At 50.7% G+C, this 17,684-nt stretch overlaps 2 protein-coding genes across 2 annotated transcripts in view; both read left to right on the top strand.

The window, feature by feature from the left end:
* Positions 1-17,684, top strand: part of CA7 (carbonic anhydrase 7) — an 836,404-nt gene that overhangs the window by 405,919 nt on the left and 412,801 nt on the right. The gene's annotated exons all lie outside the window — the stretch shown is intronic.
* Positions 1-17,684, top strand: part of BEAN1 (brain expressed associated with NEDD4 1) — a 60,765-nt gene that overhangs the window by 1,295 nt on the left and 41,786 nt on the right. The window contains exon 2 of the mRNA XM_050774963.1: positions 9,857-9,963. Within this exon, the coding sequence (XP_050630920.1) occupies positions 9,939-9,963 (25 nt within the window). The 5' untranslated portion in view covers positions 9,857-9,938. The remainder of the gene's footprint in view (positions 1-9,856; positions 9,964-17,684) is intronic.

Raw genomic sequence — 17,684 nt, forward strand, 5'->3', positions numbered from 1 at the left:
ATGATGCTGGTGGGGCTATGTAGCCTGGTGTCTGGCACACAGCCTGTGGTCAATTGTGGTGGGCTACAGGTGTCATGAGGTGTCCAGCACCAGTAGATACTGAGATTGAGTGCCTCTGAATCTGAAGTGGTGCTTCCAGCCCCCTCCAAGGAGGCCTTTGAATTCCCCAAGTTGTTGACATTTAATTGCAAAGCAAAACTTGCTCCTTAGGGCCCACCGTTTCTCAGACATTCCCTCCTCCAAGTTTCTCTGCCACCCAGTCTAGTTCTCCCCTGCTTCCCCCCATCTGTCTCCAGGGTGAAAAGGCTGCATCTGACTGTAAGGTGCACCCTTTTCCTCCTTGCCGTTGGCTGGTGCCTGCTGCCCCAGCGAGGGGCACCCGCCCATTGCTTGAGTTCTGTACAAGCGAATTTACACACCTCCCTCCACTCCCAGGTGGAGGATTGCTTTCCCTGAGGAGCCATCAGGCTGTCGGGTGGCTTGGACACACCAATAGTGACAGTTCAGATAGGCAGCAAGAAGCACCAGGGAGACAGCCTAGAGGTCTGAGGGTCCCAGCCTTGATTCCTCGAAGACTGTGATGTATTCATCCAGGCGACTGGGCCGTGAGGCACCAGAAATGAAGGATGTCGGGGATGAAATGGAGCCAGTGATTGACTCCATCTGAGGTTCAAACTTCAGAGCGCGGTGTCCCCAGGAAGGGATTTGCTCCAGTCTGTGTGGCTGGGACCTTAGACCCCGAGCAGAGTAGGGCATAGGCCCAGGGAATAGGGGAGGATGCTGGGATCCTGGAGGTGGCAAGGAGTGGTTAGGCAGGCAGGAGTGTTGGGAAGAAAGCGGTGGTCTAGTTCACACCCATGTTGGTCCCTGGCCACCTGTGGCCCAGCTGCCCAGAACAAGGATGAGGGAGGAATCTCAGATGAGGAAACATGTCCACATGGCGCCAGGGGACACCTGGTGAGACGGGCAGGATGCGCTGCCACCTGGGGACTCCTACACGGAATCCCCCATCTCTCCTCTTTTTCCTCTGTAGCTTCCCCCTCCCCTTCCCCATTCACCCACTAGGGGTCACATCACTGCCTCTTCCAAAATCTTCACTTCTCATCTTCCCAAAGGAGTTAATCAGAACTAATTAGGCTTGAGTCTCCTGCTTCGCTCAGGATTTGGAACACAGCCAGTGGGGAGCGTGACGGGGATGCAGGCATTACTGTCAGACTTCAGGAATAATCAGCCAGACACCCTCAGAGGACCATTGCCTGAAACCCTTGCCCTGGAAGTACTCAGAGGATAGACTGAGGGGTATCTGCTGTCAGCCTCCTAAAGGGAGCAACTGAGGCCAGCAGGGCTTCTGCAGTCCCTTAGCAAGCAGGCGCAAACAAGAGTCACAGCTGAGAGCAGTTTTTTGGAGCTGGACCGCCTGGGTTTATAGCATGTGATTCTGGGCAGGTGACTTATTTTTCAAAGCCTCAGTTCCCTCTTGAAAATGGGAATAAACATTACACACCTCCCAGAATAGTGTGAGGATGAAGAAATCATATACAGACAGCACATAGCCAGTAGACCTCTGCCAGTGGCCCGCATTGTGAACATGCATCACGCACATGCTGTTTCCTAAACGTACCCATTTTCTCTTTGAATTCTGATAACCAGCTCTCTGATTTAGGAACTATACTTGTCCTCATTTTATTGATGAGAACACCAAGGCTTAAAAAGTTTAAGGACCATCTAACTCTGCCAGGTATCGAATACTTAAAACATCACTGTGATTCATCCTAATTGTACGAGTTTGTAAAACTGATAATTACCACATTGTAATTTAGATGACATGTAATCAGTTATTAGAATGATTCTTTCATGTACATCTTCAATCATTTTATGTCTGAGAACTGAAAAAGAGTATATTAATTGTCCACAGGCTATAGAATTTTTGGACACCTTCATATTTTGTTTTCCTGTTAGAACAGTAATCAAACTGATTTAAAAGAGCAGCTCCCTGTTCATTACCTGTCCTTCTTCTCTCCATTTTTCTTCAGAGCATTTATTACCCCCAACATCTATATATCTTATTCATTTGTTTATTGTATGCCCATACCAATATAATGTGAGCCCTGCAAGAACAAGGACTTTTGACTGTTTTATTCACTATAATATCCTCAGAGCCTAGACTAGTGCCCAGCACTTATTGTGCCTTCCAAAATTAAAAAGTGTTTTACAAACATATGGTCTATTATTGTTATTATTTTTGCCAAGTGTATAGATTGATGAAAATAAAACATTAAGTTAATAGCAGAAACCATTCCCTCAAGTATTTGGCAAATAGGACTTGCTCGAGTGCCAGGGATAATTTTTTTTTTTTTTTTTTTTTTTTTTGAGACGGAGTCTTGCTCTGTCACCCAGGCTGGAGTGCAGTGGCCGGATCTCAGCTCACTGCAAGCTCCGCCTCCCGGGTTTACGCCATTCTCCTGCCTCAGCCTCCCGAGTAGCTGGGACTACAGGCGCCCGCCACCTCGCCCGGCTATTTTTTTTTTTGTATTTTTTAGTAGAGACGGGGTTTCACCGTGTTAGCCGGGATCGTCTCTCGATCTCCTGACCTCATGATCCGCCCGTCTCGGCCTCCCAAAGTGCTGGGATTACAGGCTTGAGCCACCGCGCCCGGCCGCCAGGGATAATTTGATAAAGGTTAAAAACAATGGATATTATTTTTCTAATATTATAATAAAGTTTATCAGTGAGTTCAATGACAAGTAAATTAAATTTTTTTAAATAACAAATGACATGTTCAAAGGCAATTAGATTAGCCTTAAATTTTTTCATTGAGAATACCCCAGCATGGTGGCACATGCCTGTAGTCTCAGCTGCTCCAGAGGCTGAGGCAGGATCTCTTGAGCCCAAGAGTTCAAGACCAGCCTAGGCAACCCTGGCTCTTTACAACAAACAAACAAAAATCCCACCATTTCTAATGAATTAACGATCACTGACTTGTTCACTTAATTGCTTTTCATTTTGTTAGCACAAAATTTTTTTTGAGTCTTCATTTTAGTGATCTTTCAGATTATTAAAAGTCATACATGTTCATTGTAAGAAATAAATTGTAAAATTATTAAAAATGTAAAAAGCATAAAAATCCTCCTTAATCCCAACATTGCCCAGAGAGCACAATGACTGTGAACACGTTAGTGTTCTTTCTATCTGTGTTCTGTGCTTTCTAATCTTTTGCTATGTATTAATATATTCCCTAGTTTTTTTTTCTTTTACAAAATAAGGATCATGGTATATGCACAGTTCTACAACCTGTTGTGTGTGTGTGTGGGGATTTTCCCCCCTTTAACATTATACTGAAAGTCTTTTTTACTTTTTTTTTTCTTTTTTCCCCCAGAAAGTCGTCTTTAGACTGGACTGAAAGTCTTTATGTTACTAATTTGTTTGTTTGTTTGCTTGTTTGAGACAGAGCTTCACTCTGTCCCAGGCTGGAGTGCAGTGGATTTCGGCTCACTGCAACCTCTGCCTCCTGGGTTTAAGCGATTCTCCTGCCTCAGTCTCCCGAGTAGCTGGGATTACAGGCTCACGCCACCAGGCCCAGCTAATTTCTGTATGTTTTGTAGAGATGAGGTTTCACCATGTTGGCCAGGCTGATCTCAAACTCCTGACAAGTCATCTACCCGACTCAGCCTCCCAAAGTGCTGGGATTACAGGTGTGAGCCACCGCACCCAGCCAAGCATTTCTTTAGAAACATGATTTCACAGCCATAGAATATTTCATTGTAAGTGTGTGCCATGGTTTGCTCAGCCTATCCTCCCTTGTTTGGCTTTCCTCCCATGCTTCACTGCTACAAATAATGCTTGTCTGTGTCTCTGTATTTTCTGAGCCCTGAATCAGGCTTCTCTATACATTTGGTCAGGACCTATTTACAACTCGCAGATGAACTGGTTTATGCAGATAGACAGTAAATCAAGCCTTCTAAGTTTGGGCCATGATGGTGGAGAAGAGGCTGGCAGTTGATTCTGTAGAGGGCTACTCCAGGTCCATTAAGGTAACATGGAGACCCAGTAATCTCCAGACATACCCTGGCCACCACTAGTAGAGCACACATGTGGCCAGATGTTGCATGGAGACAGAGGCATCCTTGCGGCTGGGCATAGTGGCTCACACCTGTAGTCCCAGAACTTTGGGAGGCCGAGGTGGGTGGATCACCTGAGGTTGGGAGTTCATGACCAGCCTGACCAACATGGTAAAACCCCCGTCTCTACTAAAAATACAAAAATTAGCAGACCATGGTGGTGCACGCCTGTAATCCCAGATACTCAGGAGGCTGAGGCACAATAATCGCTTGAACCCAGGAGGCAGCGGTTGCAGTGAGCCAAGATCGCACCACTGCACTCCAGCCTGGGCAACAGAGTAAGACCTTATCTGAAAAAACAAAGAAAGAAAGAAGGCCTCCTTACTTTGAAGGCTATCAAACACCTGGATCCCTTTTCTAGTATCAAGACCAAGTTACCTATTTGCAAACCTCAGTGCCTCCTGCCCACCTTTTTGCCACTGGCCTCTTGTTACTTTTCTCCCCCACTCCTAAATTCATTGATTCCTTTATTCAATCATGTGACAAACATGAGGGTATCCACACTGGCCAAAGCATGTTCTCTATTAGGGAAGTTACTAGCTGGGTCTCACCTCATATGAAGACCTTCCTGGGACAGGAGAAAGGTGTTGCCTGCTGCCTGAGGGTCCCCAACTGCAGCTCCACGAGTGAGCCCCTGCCTTGGTGAGGCAGATGCAGTCCTTTCAAGATGAGTGCAACTGACCAAAGTCCCTGGGATTTCTGAATTCCTTCTGACTCTAGACAATCACATGCACACCCATAGATTCATGAAATCCCTGTGAGATGGCATCATGCATTCACTCAGCAAACAGTCACGGAGCACTTCCTATGCGCCAGGCACCATGCTGAGTGCCTGGGACACAGTGATTGTCTGAGCTGTCAAGACCCGGAGTCACCATCTCTCCTATCTCCGCCATCTGCTGGTCACCCAGGCAGACACAGGGAATCACCTTACACTCCTCCTTCTTCCTCAACCTCTCTATCAGATCCGTCTGTCTCTAAAACCCACCAAGGGTGTTCCCGCCCAGGGTCCTTTGCCCTCTCTGCTACCTCTACCCAGAATTCTCTCTCCCCAAGTATCTGCCCACTTAGCTTGCTTCCTCCAGTCTTTGCTTACCTGTCACCCTCTCACCAAGGCTTTCTGCAGCCACTGTATCTAACCATCTAACAGTGCAATTCCCACCTGCACACACTGCCTCTGCTTTTCCTGTACCATTAGCTTGCAGACTCCACCCTTACCATTGCATCTCCAGTCCAAGTCAGAAAGGGACTGTCAAAGTGTGGCTCACCTGTCTGTCCCCAGCACCTAAAACCTGCTGCACCAGGGACTTTGTTTCTTCGTTTTATTTTATTTATTATATTTGTTTTTAGATGGAGTCTCCCTCTGTTGCCTAGGCTGGAGTACAGTAGTGCAATCTCGGCTCACTGCAACTCCACCTCCTGGGTTCAAGTGATTCTCCTGCCTCAGCTTCCTGAGTAGCTGGGACTACAGGCACACACCACCACACTCAGCTAATTTTTTTTGTATTTTTAGTAGAGACGGGATTTCACTATGTTGGCCAGGCTGGTCTCGAACTCCTAACCCCAAGTAATCCACCCTCTTTGGCCTCCCAAAGTGCTGGGATTACAGACGTGAGCCACTGCACTCAGCTGAGACTTTCAATAAACACTTGAACCAGTAGTGGCAGCCTCTGCCCCTCCTCTGCAGTCACCGTTGCCTTTGTTTAGGCCCCATCACCTCTGGCCACAGCCTCCCGTCCTCCCCGCCTCCTGTTTCCCTCACCTGGGACCCCCTCTACCTTCCTAAAGAGAGAATAGCTGAGCAAGCCGATCTCCTGCTTCAAATCCTCCTACGAACCCTCTTGGGACAGGGGCTCACCACCTCATCAGGCCCCTTATTCTTCTGAGTCTCAGTGTTGTCATCTGTGAACTGGGGATTTGTTTTGAGGATCCAGTAAGCAGACATCATGTGGCAGCAACTGAGCAGAGACTGTGTAAACAGGCGGCCATCCTGTGGCCTCTTTCACAAGGCCAGCCTGCCCCCACAGCCCATCTCTGTCTACCGCCCATGGTGCAAGGCTGGCCACTCCTGGAGCCTTCCAGCTCTGTGAGCCTCTGCCACGAGGATCCCCTGACACTGGCGCGTCAGCAGACCCAGGCTCTCTCCCCTTAGCCACACACTCCCCTGCCCAACTCTGAGTGTCACAGCAGAGCCCAAAGTGGAGATATTCCAGGAGCGGGGACATGAAGGAGAGTGGGAATGACGTGGACTTGCCACACACCATTCAGCCACTTCAAAGCCTGGAGTGCCACCCGCCCGCCCTCGAGTTCCCAGCCAGACAATCCAGTCGGAGATGAGTCACCGGCAGGAGCGAGCCTCGCATGCTGGGCTCAAAGAGAGGCAGGCAGGAGGAGAGGTGACCATGCTTGGCCCAGCAGCTGGGGTGGGCCTGCCCCCAACCCTGACCCTGACCCTAGCAAAGGAACCACAGTCCCAGCCCATCTGTGCCCCTCATGGCTGTCTCCTCACAGCAACTCCAGTCACATGCATGCGGGACACCAGGATGGGCACTTGCTCACCTGGACCCCCCACACCCAGCTCCTTTGTCTTGATGACCCGACAAAGCTCTAGCCTAGCAGAGGGTCTGATGCCACCAGCGAGTGGTTTTCTTCTGGGTCCTCAGGCAGAAATCCTGGAGTGGGGGAAGGGAGAAGGAAACAGGCAGCCAGGTTGAAAATCCAGCTCCTATTTTAGGACCCCAAAAGCCCCTCCATGTGTTTTCCAAGGGTTTTGTGGGACACCATGTAGGTGCTTGGGAAATGAATCAATGGATGCAAGCCCGGGGTGCTAGGAGGTTGCAGCGGGAGCCTGTGTTTAAAGTGCTGATGGCATTGCAGGAGGCGGGGAGTGGCAGCCCGGGTTACTGTCAGCATCGTGGTCACCAAGGGTGACAAGATGCCTGGGAAGCATTTCAGTTCTTTGCATAGAGATCCTCCTCTTCAGCAAGCCAAGCACCTTTGAAAGGCAGCCTCCACCCCTCAGTCGTGCATTTGCATCAGGCTGAGGTTGGCTTGCTCTAGTGTTTACATACACTTTTCAACTTCCCCTCAGTTCCCAGCCCTGAGCTAGTTTGCAGAGGCCACACTTACCCTCCACGCCCTCAAGGAGCTACTGGTCTAGAATAATTTAGATCCAGAGTTGTCCTGGAAGGGCATCCAGGTGTGACAGAAACACAGCCAGAGTGATCATTCTGTCTCCAGCAGTGAAGGAGGACCTCACTGAAGAGGTGTCTTGATCTGGATATTGACAGCTACATAGGAGTTTGCCAAGTGGAAGGAATGGCATGCCAGGGAGAGGAACAGCCCAGAAGGATGATCAGCCCAGTGTGTCTAGGAAGCAGCACCAGGACAGCCGGTCTCTAGGGGTGTGTCCCTGGCAGTAACTGAGAGGTACTGGGGGTGACAGAATCCCTCCGCATACAGCTCTTCCTCCATCTCTTCTCTGTGACCTTGGATGGGTTATTTCCCTAAGCCTGTTCTCTCATCTGCACAATGGAAATGATGTCCCCCACCTCAAAGGTCTGTTGCAATACCATTGGTGACATTAGGCACATACAGGTGTTTGGTGAATGTGAGCCACAGCTGGAGGCCCCAGTGCCCAGAAGCCTTCCTCGTAGGGAAATACAGCCAAAGTGAAATAACTGTTTTTTGTTTTTGTTTTTATTTTTTTGTTTTGTTTTGTTTGAGATGGAGTCTCACTCTGTCACCCAGGCTGGAGTGCAGTGGCCCCATCTCAGCTCACTGCAACCTGCACCTCCCGGGTTCAAGCGATTCTCCTGCTTCAGCCTCCCGAGTAACTGGGACTACAGGTGCCTGCCACCATGCCCAGCTAATTTTTTGTATTTTTAGTAGAGATGAGGTTTCACTGTGTTAGCCAGGATAGTCTCAATCTCCTGACATCATAATCCACCCACCTCGGCCTCCCAAAGTGCTGGGATTACAAGTGTGAGCCACTGTACCCAACCAAAATAACTGGTTTTTCTATTTAACATGAATCAGAGAACTGCCTATGGAGTCTCTGCTCAAAAGTCTAATCCTTCAGTGCTAATACCAACTCTGCCACTTCTTGGCAGCGTTTTGCCTCTCTGAGCCCTGGTGTCCTCACATTCTTCTTAGCCCCCCCAAGCAGGGATGGCAAGCCTCAATTTGTTTTAGGGATGAGGGATATGTACCCCGTCATGACCCCTGCAGGGCCAAACTCTTTTCCCCTTGGCTTTGGGGTTGCCAGCTTTGCCCTGCAAAAGCCCACAGGGCTTGGCAGTCATGGCCTCTGCTCACCAATCCCCACAGGTGCAGTTTGGCTTCTGCAAAGCAAGTGACCACGCTCCCAGGATATAAGAACCTTATCTCTCTCCTGTTCCTATAGATCTTCAGCAACATGGGAGAATGGGTTCCTTTTTTTTTTTGAGATGGAGTCTTGCTCCATCGCCCAGGCTGGAGTGCAGTGGCGCGATCTTGGCTCACTGCAAGCTCTGCCTCCCGGGTTCATGCCATTCTACTGCCTCAGTCTCCCAAGTAGCTGGGTAGCTGGGACTACAGATGCCCGCCACCATGCCTGGCTAATTTTTTGTATTTTTTTTTTTTTAGTAGAGATGGGGTTTCACTGTGTTAGCCAGGATGCTCTCCATCTCCTGACCTCATGATCTGCCCACCTCGGCCTCCCAAATTGCTGGGATTATAGGTGTGAGCCACCATGCCTGGCTCCTTTTTTTTAAGAGAGGGTCTCACTCTGTCACCCAAGCTGGAGTGCAGTGGTGTGAACATGGCCCACTGCAGCCTTAACCTCCTGGACTCAAGCATTCCTCCCACCACAGCCTCCCAAAATGCTGGGATTATAGGTGTGAGCCATTGCACCCAGCCATGAGTTACCTTTTTAAAATGTTTCCTCCATTGCAAATTGGAGTCAGAGTGACCTGGCATTCCCTCCCTGCTCTAGACATCCACATGTTCATCGAGTTCATACTGGGGAGCCGGGAGGGAGGGAGAGAAGCATTTTCATTCTGTAGGCCTTTGTTTCTGAATCGGTACTTTAATATACAGGTGCCTTCTAAAGAATTGTGCTGCTGACAGTGTGGGCTCTGGAGTCAAACTGATCTGGACTCAAGTCTCAGCCTAGTTAGAAGCTATGTGGCCTTGGGCAAGCTGCATAACCACTCTGAGTCTCAACTTCCTTGTTCGTAAAATGAGAATGAAAAGAGCATCCTATTATGTTGGGGCAATAATAATAATATGGTTTGGGCTAGGTGTCAATGAACACCCTTCCAAAGCCAGCTGTGAGAGCTTAAAATAGCCCCTCACCCTCTCCAGGTCTCAATGTTCCCAGCCCTGAGAGTTCCAAGTGGCTCATGATGCCGTGGTCTGTTGAAGTTGTCCGAGGCAGTGGGGTCTCACATTTTCATCATGAGACAGAAGAACTCTGGGATCCTAATTCCCACTCAAGGGTCCACCCAAGAGAGATATCTCCTCCCTACCACTCCCCGCTACTGGGACCCCAACACACACTTGCCCTACCCCTGTGTTCCTCTCCCCATGCTACAGCCCAGAGGTCCCCCAGGCCCTTGCCCAGACTGGGCACGTGCTCTCAAAGTCACCATCCTCTTCTGCAGAGGTTGACAGCTCAGGAGATGTGAGCGCCCAGCCTGCAGGGGCTATGGGTGTGGCATGGGCACCCCAACACCTGCCTGTTTGTGTCTCTGCAGGTGAGTGGAGGGGCCTTCCCTGCGAGAAGTCAGAGCCGTGCCCGTGGGCAGGCTGGCTCCGCTGTTCTGCTCCAAGGATTACATGTCCTTCAAACGTCCCTGCCCCTGTAAGTTTCCTCCCTGCATCCTTCCGCCGCTTGGGGCCAGGCCAGGGCCGAGCTTGGAGTCGAGCTGCTGAGACCGGCTTGAGATGCTTGGCCAGAGAACTGCGGGGGTCCAACCAGAGGCTAATGTGGCATGCTGGGTGGGGAGAGGGCAACACGGAAGACCCCTGACGTCTGCGAGATGCTCCCTGAAAACTGAAAATTGCACTTTGGCCCATTCTCCTGTATCAGCCCTTCCCAAAGTGTGGATCGGAGTTCCTCTGAGGGATGTTAATGGGATGACACCACCCACACACAAATAAAAGACTCCATGGCCAAGTAAGTGGGAAAAATGCTGGGGGAGTCATGTTAAGAAAGTTTTGCTCCTGCAGGACTTTCCTGAGCTTTTAATATGGTGATATGTGGCCGGCGTGGTGGTTCATGCCTGTAATCCCAGCCCTTTGGGAAGCCGAGGCGGATGGATCACCTGAGGTCAGGAGTTCGAGACCAGCCTCACCAACATGGTGAAACCCCGTCTCTACTAAAAATACAAACATTAGCTGGGCATAGTGGTGGGTGTCTGTAATCCCAGCTACTCAGGAAGCTGAGGCAGGAGAATGGCGTGAAGCGTGAACCCGGAAGGCGGAGGTTGCAGTGAGCCGAGATCACACCTTTGCACTCCAGCCTGGGTGACACAGCAAAACTCTGTCTCAAAAAAAATATTAATAATATGATGATGTGTGTTGTGAGGCTCCCATAGGTAAGAGAAAACCTGCTGCTCCTGTCAAACATTAACCACAAGGAATGTTTCATGGGATTGATGTTCCCCAGAACATACTTCTTGGGGTTTACTCTCCTAAGGAAACCCATCCCGAGCATCCCCCCCATGAAGTCCCTCATTCGCGGAAGCCGGTAGACGATCTTGCCCCTCAACAGTCTTCTCGTGGCTCCCTGAGGCCCATGAGTCCAAGTGATGGGCTCAGTCAGGGGTACCCCTGATGTCCAAGACTGCAGCCCCCTTGACTTCTCCCCTAGTCTCCACCTGCTCGACTCATGCCACCACCCTTGCCCCAGCGTCCCTTTCGTTTCTCCCATAGCAGCCACCTGCTTTCTTCCATGATGTTCCCTGAGCCCTCCCAAACCACCACCACTTGCTATAATTTGGGGAAACATGCATGACCACCCCGTCCCTTCTCCTTGATAAGTCAGGACTGTGAGTCTGTGAAATCAGGGACCCCAGCCTCAGAGGGGGACCCTCTCCGCTCTCCTGTGCTTCCTCTGGGTAATGCCTCCCCCGCTCGCCAATGTCTGCTCCAATCTGTGCCATTGATTACATGGATCACGGGATAGGGGGCCTGTCTTCCAAAAAGTCGAAGCCCTGATTGTTAAATCATTTGGATATCAAGGAACAGCTGCAGTGGGAGGTAGGGGAGGCTGACATGTCCCACCTGGGTGAGATCATCACCAGGCATGCCAGGGGGGATGAGCTGGCTGCGGGGTTCATTGTTCAAAGAGTGGTGTCCAGAGGGTGGCGGAGCTCGGCCTGGCTGCTGTGGGTACCCAAGGAGGGTACAGGTTATTTCCAATAAGAGCTGATAAGATTATTTCTAATGGATAGTACAGGCTCAATACATTGTTGTTACTGTTGTCACTGTGGCTGTGGCATGATCAGGAAAGGAAAGCCCACGTCCCAGGCCAGGAGAGGAGGCTGCTATTCATGGCACCCCAGAGCCCAGGGACACCTGCCCTGCAGAGCGCTGGGATGGTCACATTCTTGCTCCTATCTTCTGACCAGGCAGGAGCAGCCTGGCATGGAGAAGCCTGGGAAAAGTCAAGGCTGGGGATGCTGGGTGCGGAGGGCTTTCCAGAACCTTTTGAGGTGAACCCCAGGCCATTGGAAGCTGGGTCCGTCTCCCTAACAGAGGCCATTCCGGCAGGGCAGCCCTCTGCGTATCCACCTCCTGAGGACTTCAGGGTGTGGTCACCAACATTCTAGGCCATTTAGAAGCGGCTCCTGCACATCTCTGAATTTCCCCCTTCCCCAAAGACCCAATACCTAGCATGCAGTAAGCACTCAATAAATGTTTGTTGCGTGAATAAACACATAATTAAACACCATGGAGGAGGAGCTAGAGGCCATTGGTCAGGGAGAAGCTGAAGACCCTGACTCTGCCACCAGATCCTTCCTTGACTTTGACCCGGACACATCTCTGAGACAAAGGGGTCCACCAAGCCCAGTGGATTCCAGGAGCTCAGGGCTGCTGCGAGGCTCCATGGAGGCTCTGTCATCGTCTCTGCCAAATTCTTCTCGCATTGTCCAGTCTGAACTTGTCCAAGAAGCACCCGCTGTCCCTTTCCAGTACCCACAGTTGGCTTCAGTCTGGCTCCAGTCTGGCTTGTACACTTGCACCCCAACATCCCATCGACTTCCGTATAGTTAAAGCCATTCCATAGTTTCCATTTCTCAGCTGCGTCTGACCCTGTTGGGTACTTACTCACTCACTCACTCACTCACTCACTCACTCACTTATTTATTTATTTATTTATTTATTTATTTATTTATTTATTTTGAGACGGAGTTTCACTCTGCCATCCAGGCTGGAGTGCAGTGTCATGATCTCGGCTCACTGCAGGCTCCGCCTCCAAGATTCAAGCGATTCTCCTGACTCAGCCTCCCGAGTAGCTGGGACTACAGGCACCCATTACCACACCTGGCTAATTTTTTGTGTTTTTAATAGAGATAGGGTTTCACCATTTGACCAGGTTCATCTCGAACTCCTGACCTCAGGTGATCCGCCTGCCTTGGCCTCCCAAAACTCTGGGGTTACAGGCATGAGCCACAGAGCCCGGCCCCTGTTGGGTGCTTCTGTTTGTGATGACTTCTCCTGCTTTGGGTTCCCTGACTCAGAGTCCTCCCCGTGTCCTCCAGCCAGCCGCTCGGACCATCTGACCTTCCATTGGTGGTCTCCTTTGGCGGTGGTAGAGGAGCGGGGATTCTCCCTGCACCTGCCCTGGGATGCTGGGCCCCCAGGGCCCCAGTGCAGCCCCCGCCCTTCTCGCTGTGCATGCCCCAGATCTTCTCATCCTCACTCTGCTTTCAGCTGCAGCCTCTAGGCCAGTAGCTTCCAACAGTCTTTCCCACCCTAGTTTCTTCCTGGGCTTTCGATTCCTTCTTCCTCCTGCTGTCTGTCTGCCTTGGGCAGCCCCCACCCCTAACCTGAGATCCAACCTGACCCAAACTGAACTCTTTGTCTTCCCCTGTAGGCCAGCTTTGCTTGATTTTGCTGTATTGGTTTGGGGCGCTCAAGTCAGAAATCTGGAAATGAACCTCAGTTCCCCTCCTATCATACATCCATCACTGCCAGCTGCCCAAGGACACCCTTGGGGTTCTGAATTGACTCAACACATTATCATTCTGACCTGACCCCATCTCAGCCCCCTCTTCAGACCTAATCTAGAAATTGCTCATTCATTAAGTCTCTTCTGCTTGTTCACTTGTTTGTGCCGCCAGTGGACGGTGAATGTCCAGGAAGCAGGGGCCATGCCTGCTGGATTCCCGGTTCACCCGCAGCACCGTGCTCAGTGCCTGGCACATAGGAGGTGCTCAGTGTTTATTGAGCAACCGAACAAGCAAATGAGTCGAGATGAAGCAGATGCTTTGTGAGCAGCCTCCATGGCTCGCAGACCAGAGGCCCTCACACGGGTTATGGGAGGGATGCTGAACCCCGAGCACTCCGGACCCCCCAAAACAGACATAGGAACACTCAGGAAGGAAACCCGGAAATCCCAGGAGGGCACTCACATGGACACACACCCCTGTTTTTAACTCTTCATTCCAGATCTGGAGCTGTTGTGCATTTAGAAACATAGAGAATTGCTTTAACTTCCTTAGCCCCAAAAATGAGCTTGCCAGGTTCATGTGAAGATACTGAAGCCCCCACAAAATGGAAAAGTTAGAGCAGGAGCCCTAGCCTGTTCCCATTTGGGCTTCTCCGCCCCTCCTCTCTGCCAGCTTAGAAGAGTAGCCAGAAAAGTCTGCAGAAGGTAAAACAAGCCCAGACGTTTCCCAAGCAAGACCCTGCCCCCAGGAGTCAGTGCACGTGAGTCTGGAGAGAGTGAACAGCTATGCCCTCGGAGTGCAGCGTGGCAAGGCGAGTGGCGCCAGCCCACCTGTAACCCGGGCCTGCCAGCTTCCATGGCTGCAGGCCCTGGGGGAGCAGGCTTGTCCATCAGCCCCTCAGGAGTCGGGCGGGTATTAATCGGCCAGGCTGGGGTGACCCCTCCTAGGTATTGCTCACACCCCAACTTCCCCACCCCTCAATACCATCTTACTTTCAGGCATTTCAGCTCATCCCTGCCCCTCACAGAGATAGTGCCAGCAACTCTTATTAATCCCCTCTTTCAATTTGGCAGATGAGAAGACCAAGGCAGAGGGAGGAGACAAAAACAAGAAAGGGGGAGGCAGGCAAACCCTGATCCAGGGCAGCCCAGAGGGGTTTTGGCCAAGTGGCTGCAAGAGGGAGGTCAGTTTCTCTGCCTGCAAATGCCAGGCCTGTGAGCCATTTCCCAGCCTTCAGAGGACCTGCCTCAAGCACTGAGTGAGTAGGAGAACAAGCCTGGCTCTTCAGGAAGGCTGGAGGTGGAGGAGCCTTCTCCATCAGGCCCCAGCTGGAAAAGGTGGCCCAGGACTCCCCCAGGATGCAGGCTCCAAGAACAGATGCTTCACAACCTCTTTCTGCCACCGGCTGATGGCAGTTCCGTGGAGCTCCCTGAGAGATGGGGCAGCCCGCCTCCCTCTGGCCTTTGGGAACAGATCTGAGGAAGGAGGGGTTTGGGAGCCCCAGAAGAGACTGAGTCTGTAGCAAAGCAGGAAGAAGAAGGGTGGAAGGTAGCATCTGATCATCCACAGAGAAGTCAAGTGGGGCTTGTCTTTGCTGGGCTCATGGTGGCTGCCTGCAGGCTGGCAGGAATTGCAGCCAGGCAGGGCCTCTGGGTGGGCTTGGGTCTCCCTTAGAGATGGTGTGATATACAGTGTGTGGGTTCCAGTGCAAAACCTGGCCCTGCTTATTATCAGCGGGAGCAAGCAGCCTAATTTCTAAAAACCTCAATTCGCTCATCTATAAAATAGAAATAACAATAGCACCCTTTTGGTTTCATGCTCAAAATTGACATGCTACATGGAGAGTCTAGCTTGGTGCCTGGCACTGAGAAGATGCTCAAGAAATTTGAAAGTCTCGTCCTTTTAGCCACTTTCTCCCTACAGAAGTCTGTATTGAGGGACAGGGGGAAATAGAGAGAGATAGGGACTCTAGAGATGAATTTGGAGTTCAGACCAGATGTTGCTGTTTTTTGCTCTGCTTATTGTGACAGTTATTTCTGCAAAGACCTAGCTACCAGTAGAAGAAAGGACTTGAGGGCAAGGAGGGCAAACAATGGCACACACTGCAAAATTCACCACTTCCGTGTCCAGAGCAGACATCACTAATCAATTGTAGCAGTTTTTCCCACTGAGCCCGGAACACATGCAGACACTGCCCAATGATCTCTAGCCTGTGAAATGAAACCATTGTCCATCCTTTGCTGAAGTGTGACTTTGGAGTGGGCAAGGGGATAGAGGGAGTGACTTCAGCCAGTGCTCTGTCTCTGAGGGTTGCTGTGAGGATAAAATAATGTATCACAGGTAAAGGAATTACGAGGCCTTATGATCATTTCTTTGTGTGGCCTCCTTGCTTCCTTGAAGAAGTCCTGCAAGGGAGGGGTCAGTGTGCCCATTCCGCACATGAGGAAGCTGAGACTCAAGGAGATGAAGAAATTAGTCTAGATGGCACAGCTAGAAAATGGTGGGATCAGGGCTACACCCCAAGTGACTTTGTCCGGGGCTCAATTTTAGCCAAACCACAGCTGGAAAAAGGACAAAGGTGGAGCCAAATCTATTCCTTCATCGCTACAACAGGGGTGGGGAATCCACTCTGCCTCAGGACTTCACGGCCCCTGAACATCCTGGCTTCCCCTCCTCACAGTTCTCTGGTCCAGCGCAGAGTCTGACCCTAGTGAGTACTCAGCATTTGATAGCTCATCTTAATTTTATTGATAGCTCATCTTAATTTTCTTTTTTTGTTGTTTTTGTTTTTGTTTTTTGTTTTAATACAAACTCTTGCTCTGTCATCCAGGCTGGAGTGCAGTGGCACAATCTCAGCTCACTGCAACCTCTGCCTCCCCAGTTCAAGTGATTCTCCTGCCTCAGCCTCCCGAGTAGCTAGGATTACAGGTGTCCATCACCACGCCTGGCTAATTTTTTGTATTTTTAGTAGAGACTGGGTTTCACCATGTTGACCAGACTGGTCTTAAAACTCCTGGCCTCAAGTGATCCGCCTGCCTCGGCCTCCCAAAGTACTGGGATTATAGGCATGAGCCACCACACCCAGCCCACTAATCTTAATTTTCAGTGCACAATCATATCATATTCAGGTCTCTGGCAAGAGGGCATTCAACCTGGCTGGAGCACTAAATGCAGTCTTAATAACAATAGCCCCAACTGTTGCAGAGCACTCTAGGCTGGCAAAGTGCTTGCATTTCACTGCCCCGCCTCCCTCCCCCCACCCCCCCGCCCCAGTGGTGAGCTCACTGTCCCTGGTGGCAGCCCTGCCTGACAGCAGCTGGGTGGCTCTTCCCCTGTGTCCACCATGCCCCGAGGAAGGGCTTCCTGAGCTCTTCCCCAGAGCTCCCTTTGTTCTCTGAACTTAAATTTTCCCCAATCTGATCCTTTCCTTTCCAGGTAGAGATGTCTCAAGCCCCTCCTTCCTGATCTCCCTCTAGGACAAAGGGCAAGTCAGGGCTGCAGGCCAGAGGAACATCAACCCCCATGGCTTTTAGAGGGGCTTTGAGGTTGTGGGTGGAGCCAGCCCATCACAGGTGGCTGGAGGCAGGTCCCCTCGGTGGTCCCTGCTGGTTACAGTGCAGGGGGAGGATGGAGGAGAGGAAGGCAGAGAGAGTGGGTGGCAAAGACCTAAGCCATCTGTGAAATTTGCAGTTGCTGGAAGGTCTTTCTGGGAACTGGGGCTTGAGGACACTGACTTGAGCTGTGTCTTTCTCACCAACAGCCCAGAAGAGGGTAACTGGAGCTGTGGTTTGGAGCACACAGACCTGAGTTTGAATCTTGCTCATGTCATTGGTGTACTACCTGACCTCCCTGAGCCTCAGTTCCCCCAGGTGTAAAATGGGAGTATCCTGGTGCTGTGAGAGTTACCGTGAGGATTACCTGTCATGAGCGGAAGGTGGGGGCTTGAGCTAATATGTGCCAAATGCCTGGCACTGTGGCGGGAGCATTGCTGTCCTCCAGTTCAAGCTGGCCATGGGTTCCACAAGCCAGAAGGAAGCCTGAGGCTTGGTTATCTGCAATGTCACTCCATCATGGTTCCTGTTGTAAACTGTGGACAGTCATCCCTGATATCAGGCATCCTCTTCCATTCATTTATTCACTTATTCAACAAATATTAATTAAGCATATGCTACATGCTGAAACCTTTCTGGGTGCCAGGGTTACAGCCTTGAACAAAGCAAAGTCCCAGCTCTTATAGTGCTGACATAGCCAGAAGAGACAGACACAGACAAATGAATATCTAATATGTCAAATTGGGGAAGGAGTTACGAAGCCAAAAAAAAAGCAGAGTGAGGTGATGGATCAGGACATAGGCTCGACAAGAAGGTAACACTGGAACAGAAGTTGCTAGAAAGAGGAGAGGGAG

Source organism: Macaca thibetana, chromosome 20 (genome assembly GCF_024542745.1).
Source record: "Macaca thibetana thibetana isolate TM-01 chromosome 20, ASM2454274v1, whole genome shotgun sequence".
NCBI lineage: Eukaryota > Metazoa > Chordata > Mammalia > Primates > Cercopithecidae > Macaca > Macaca thibetana.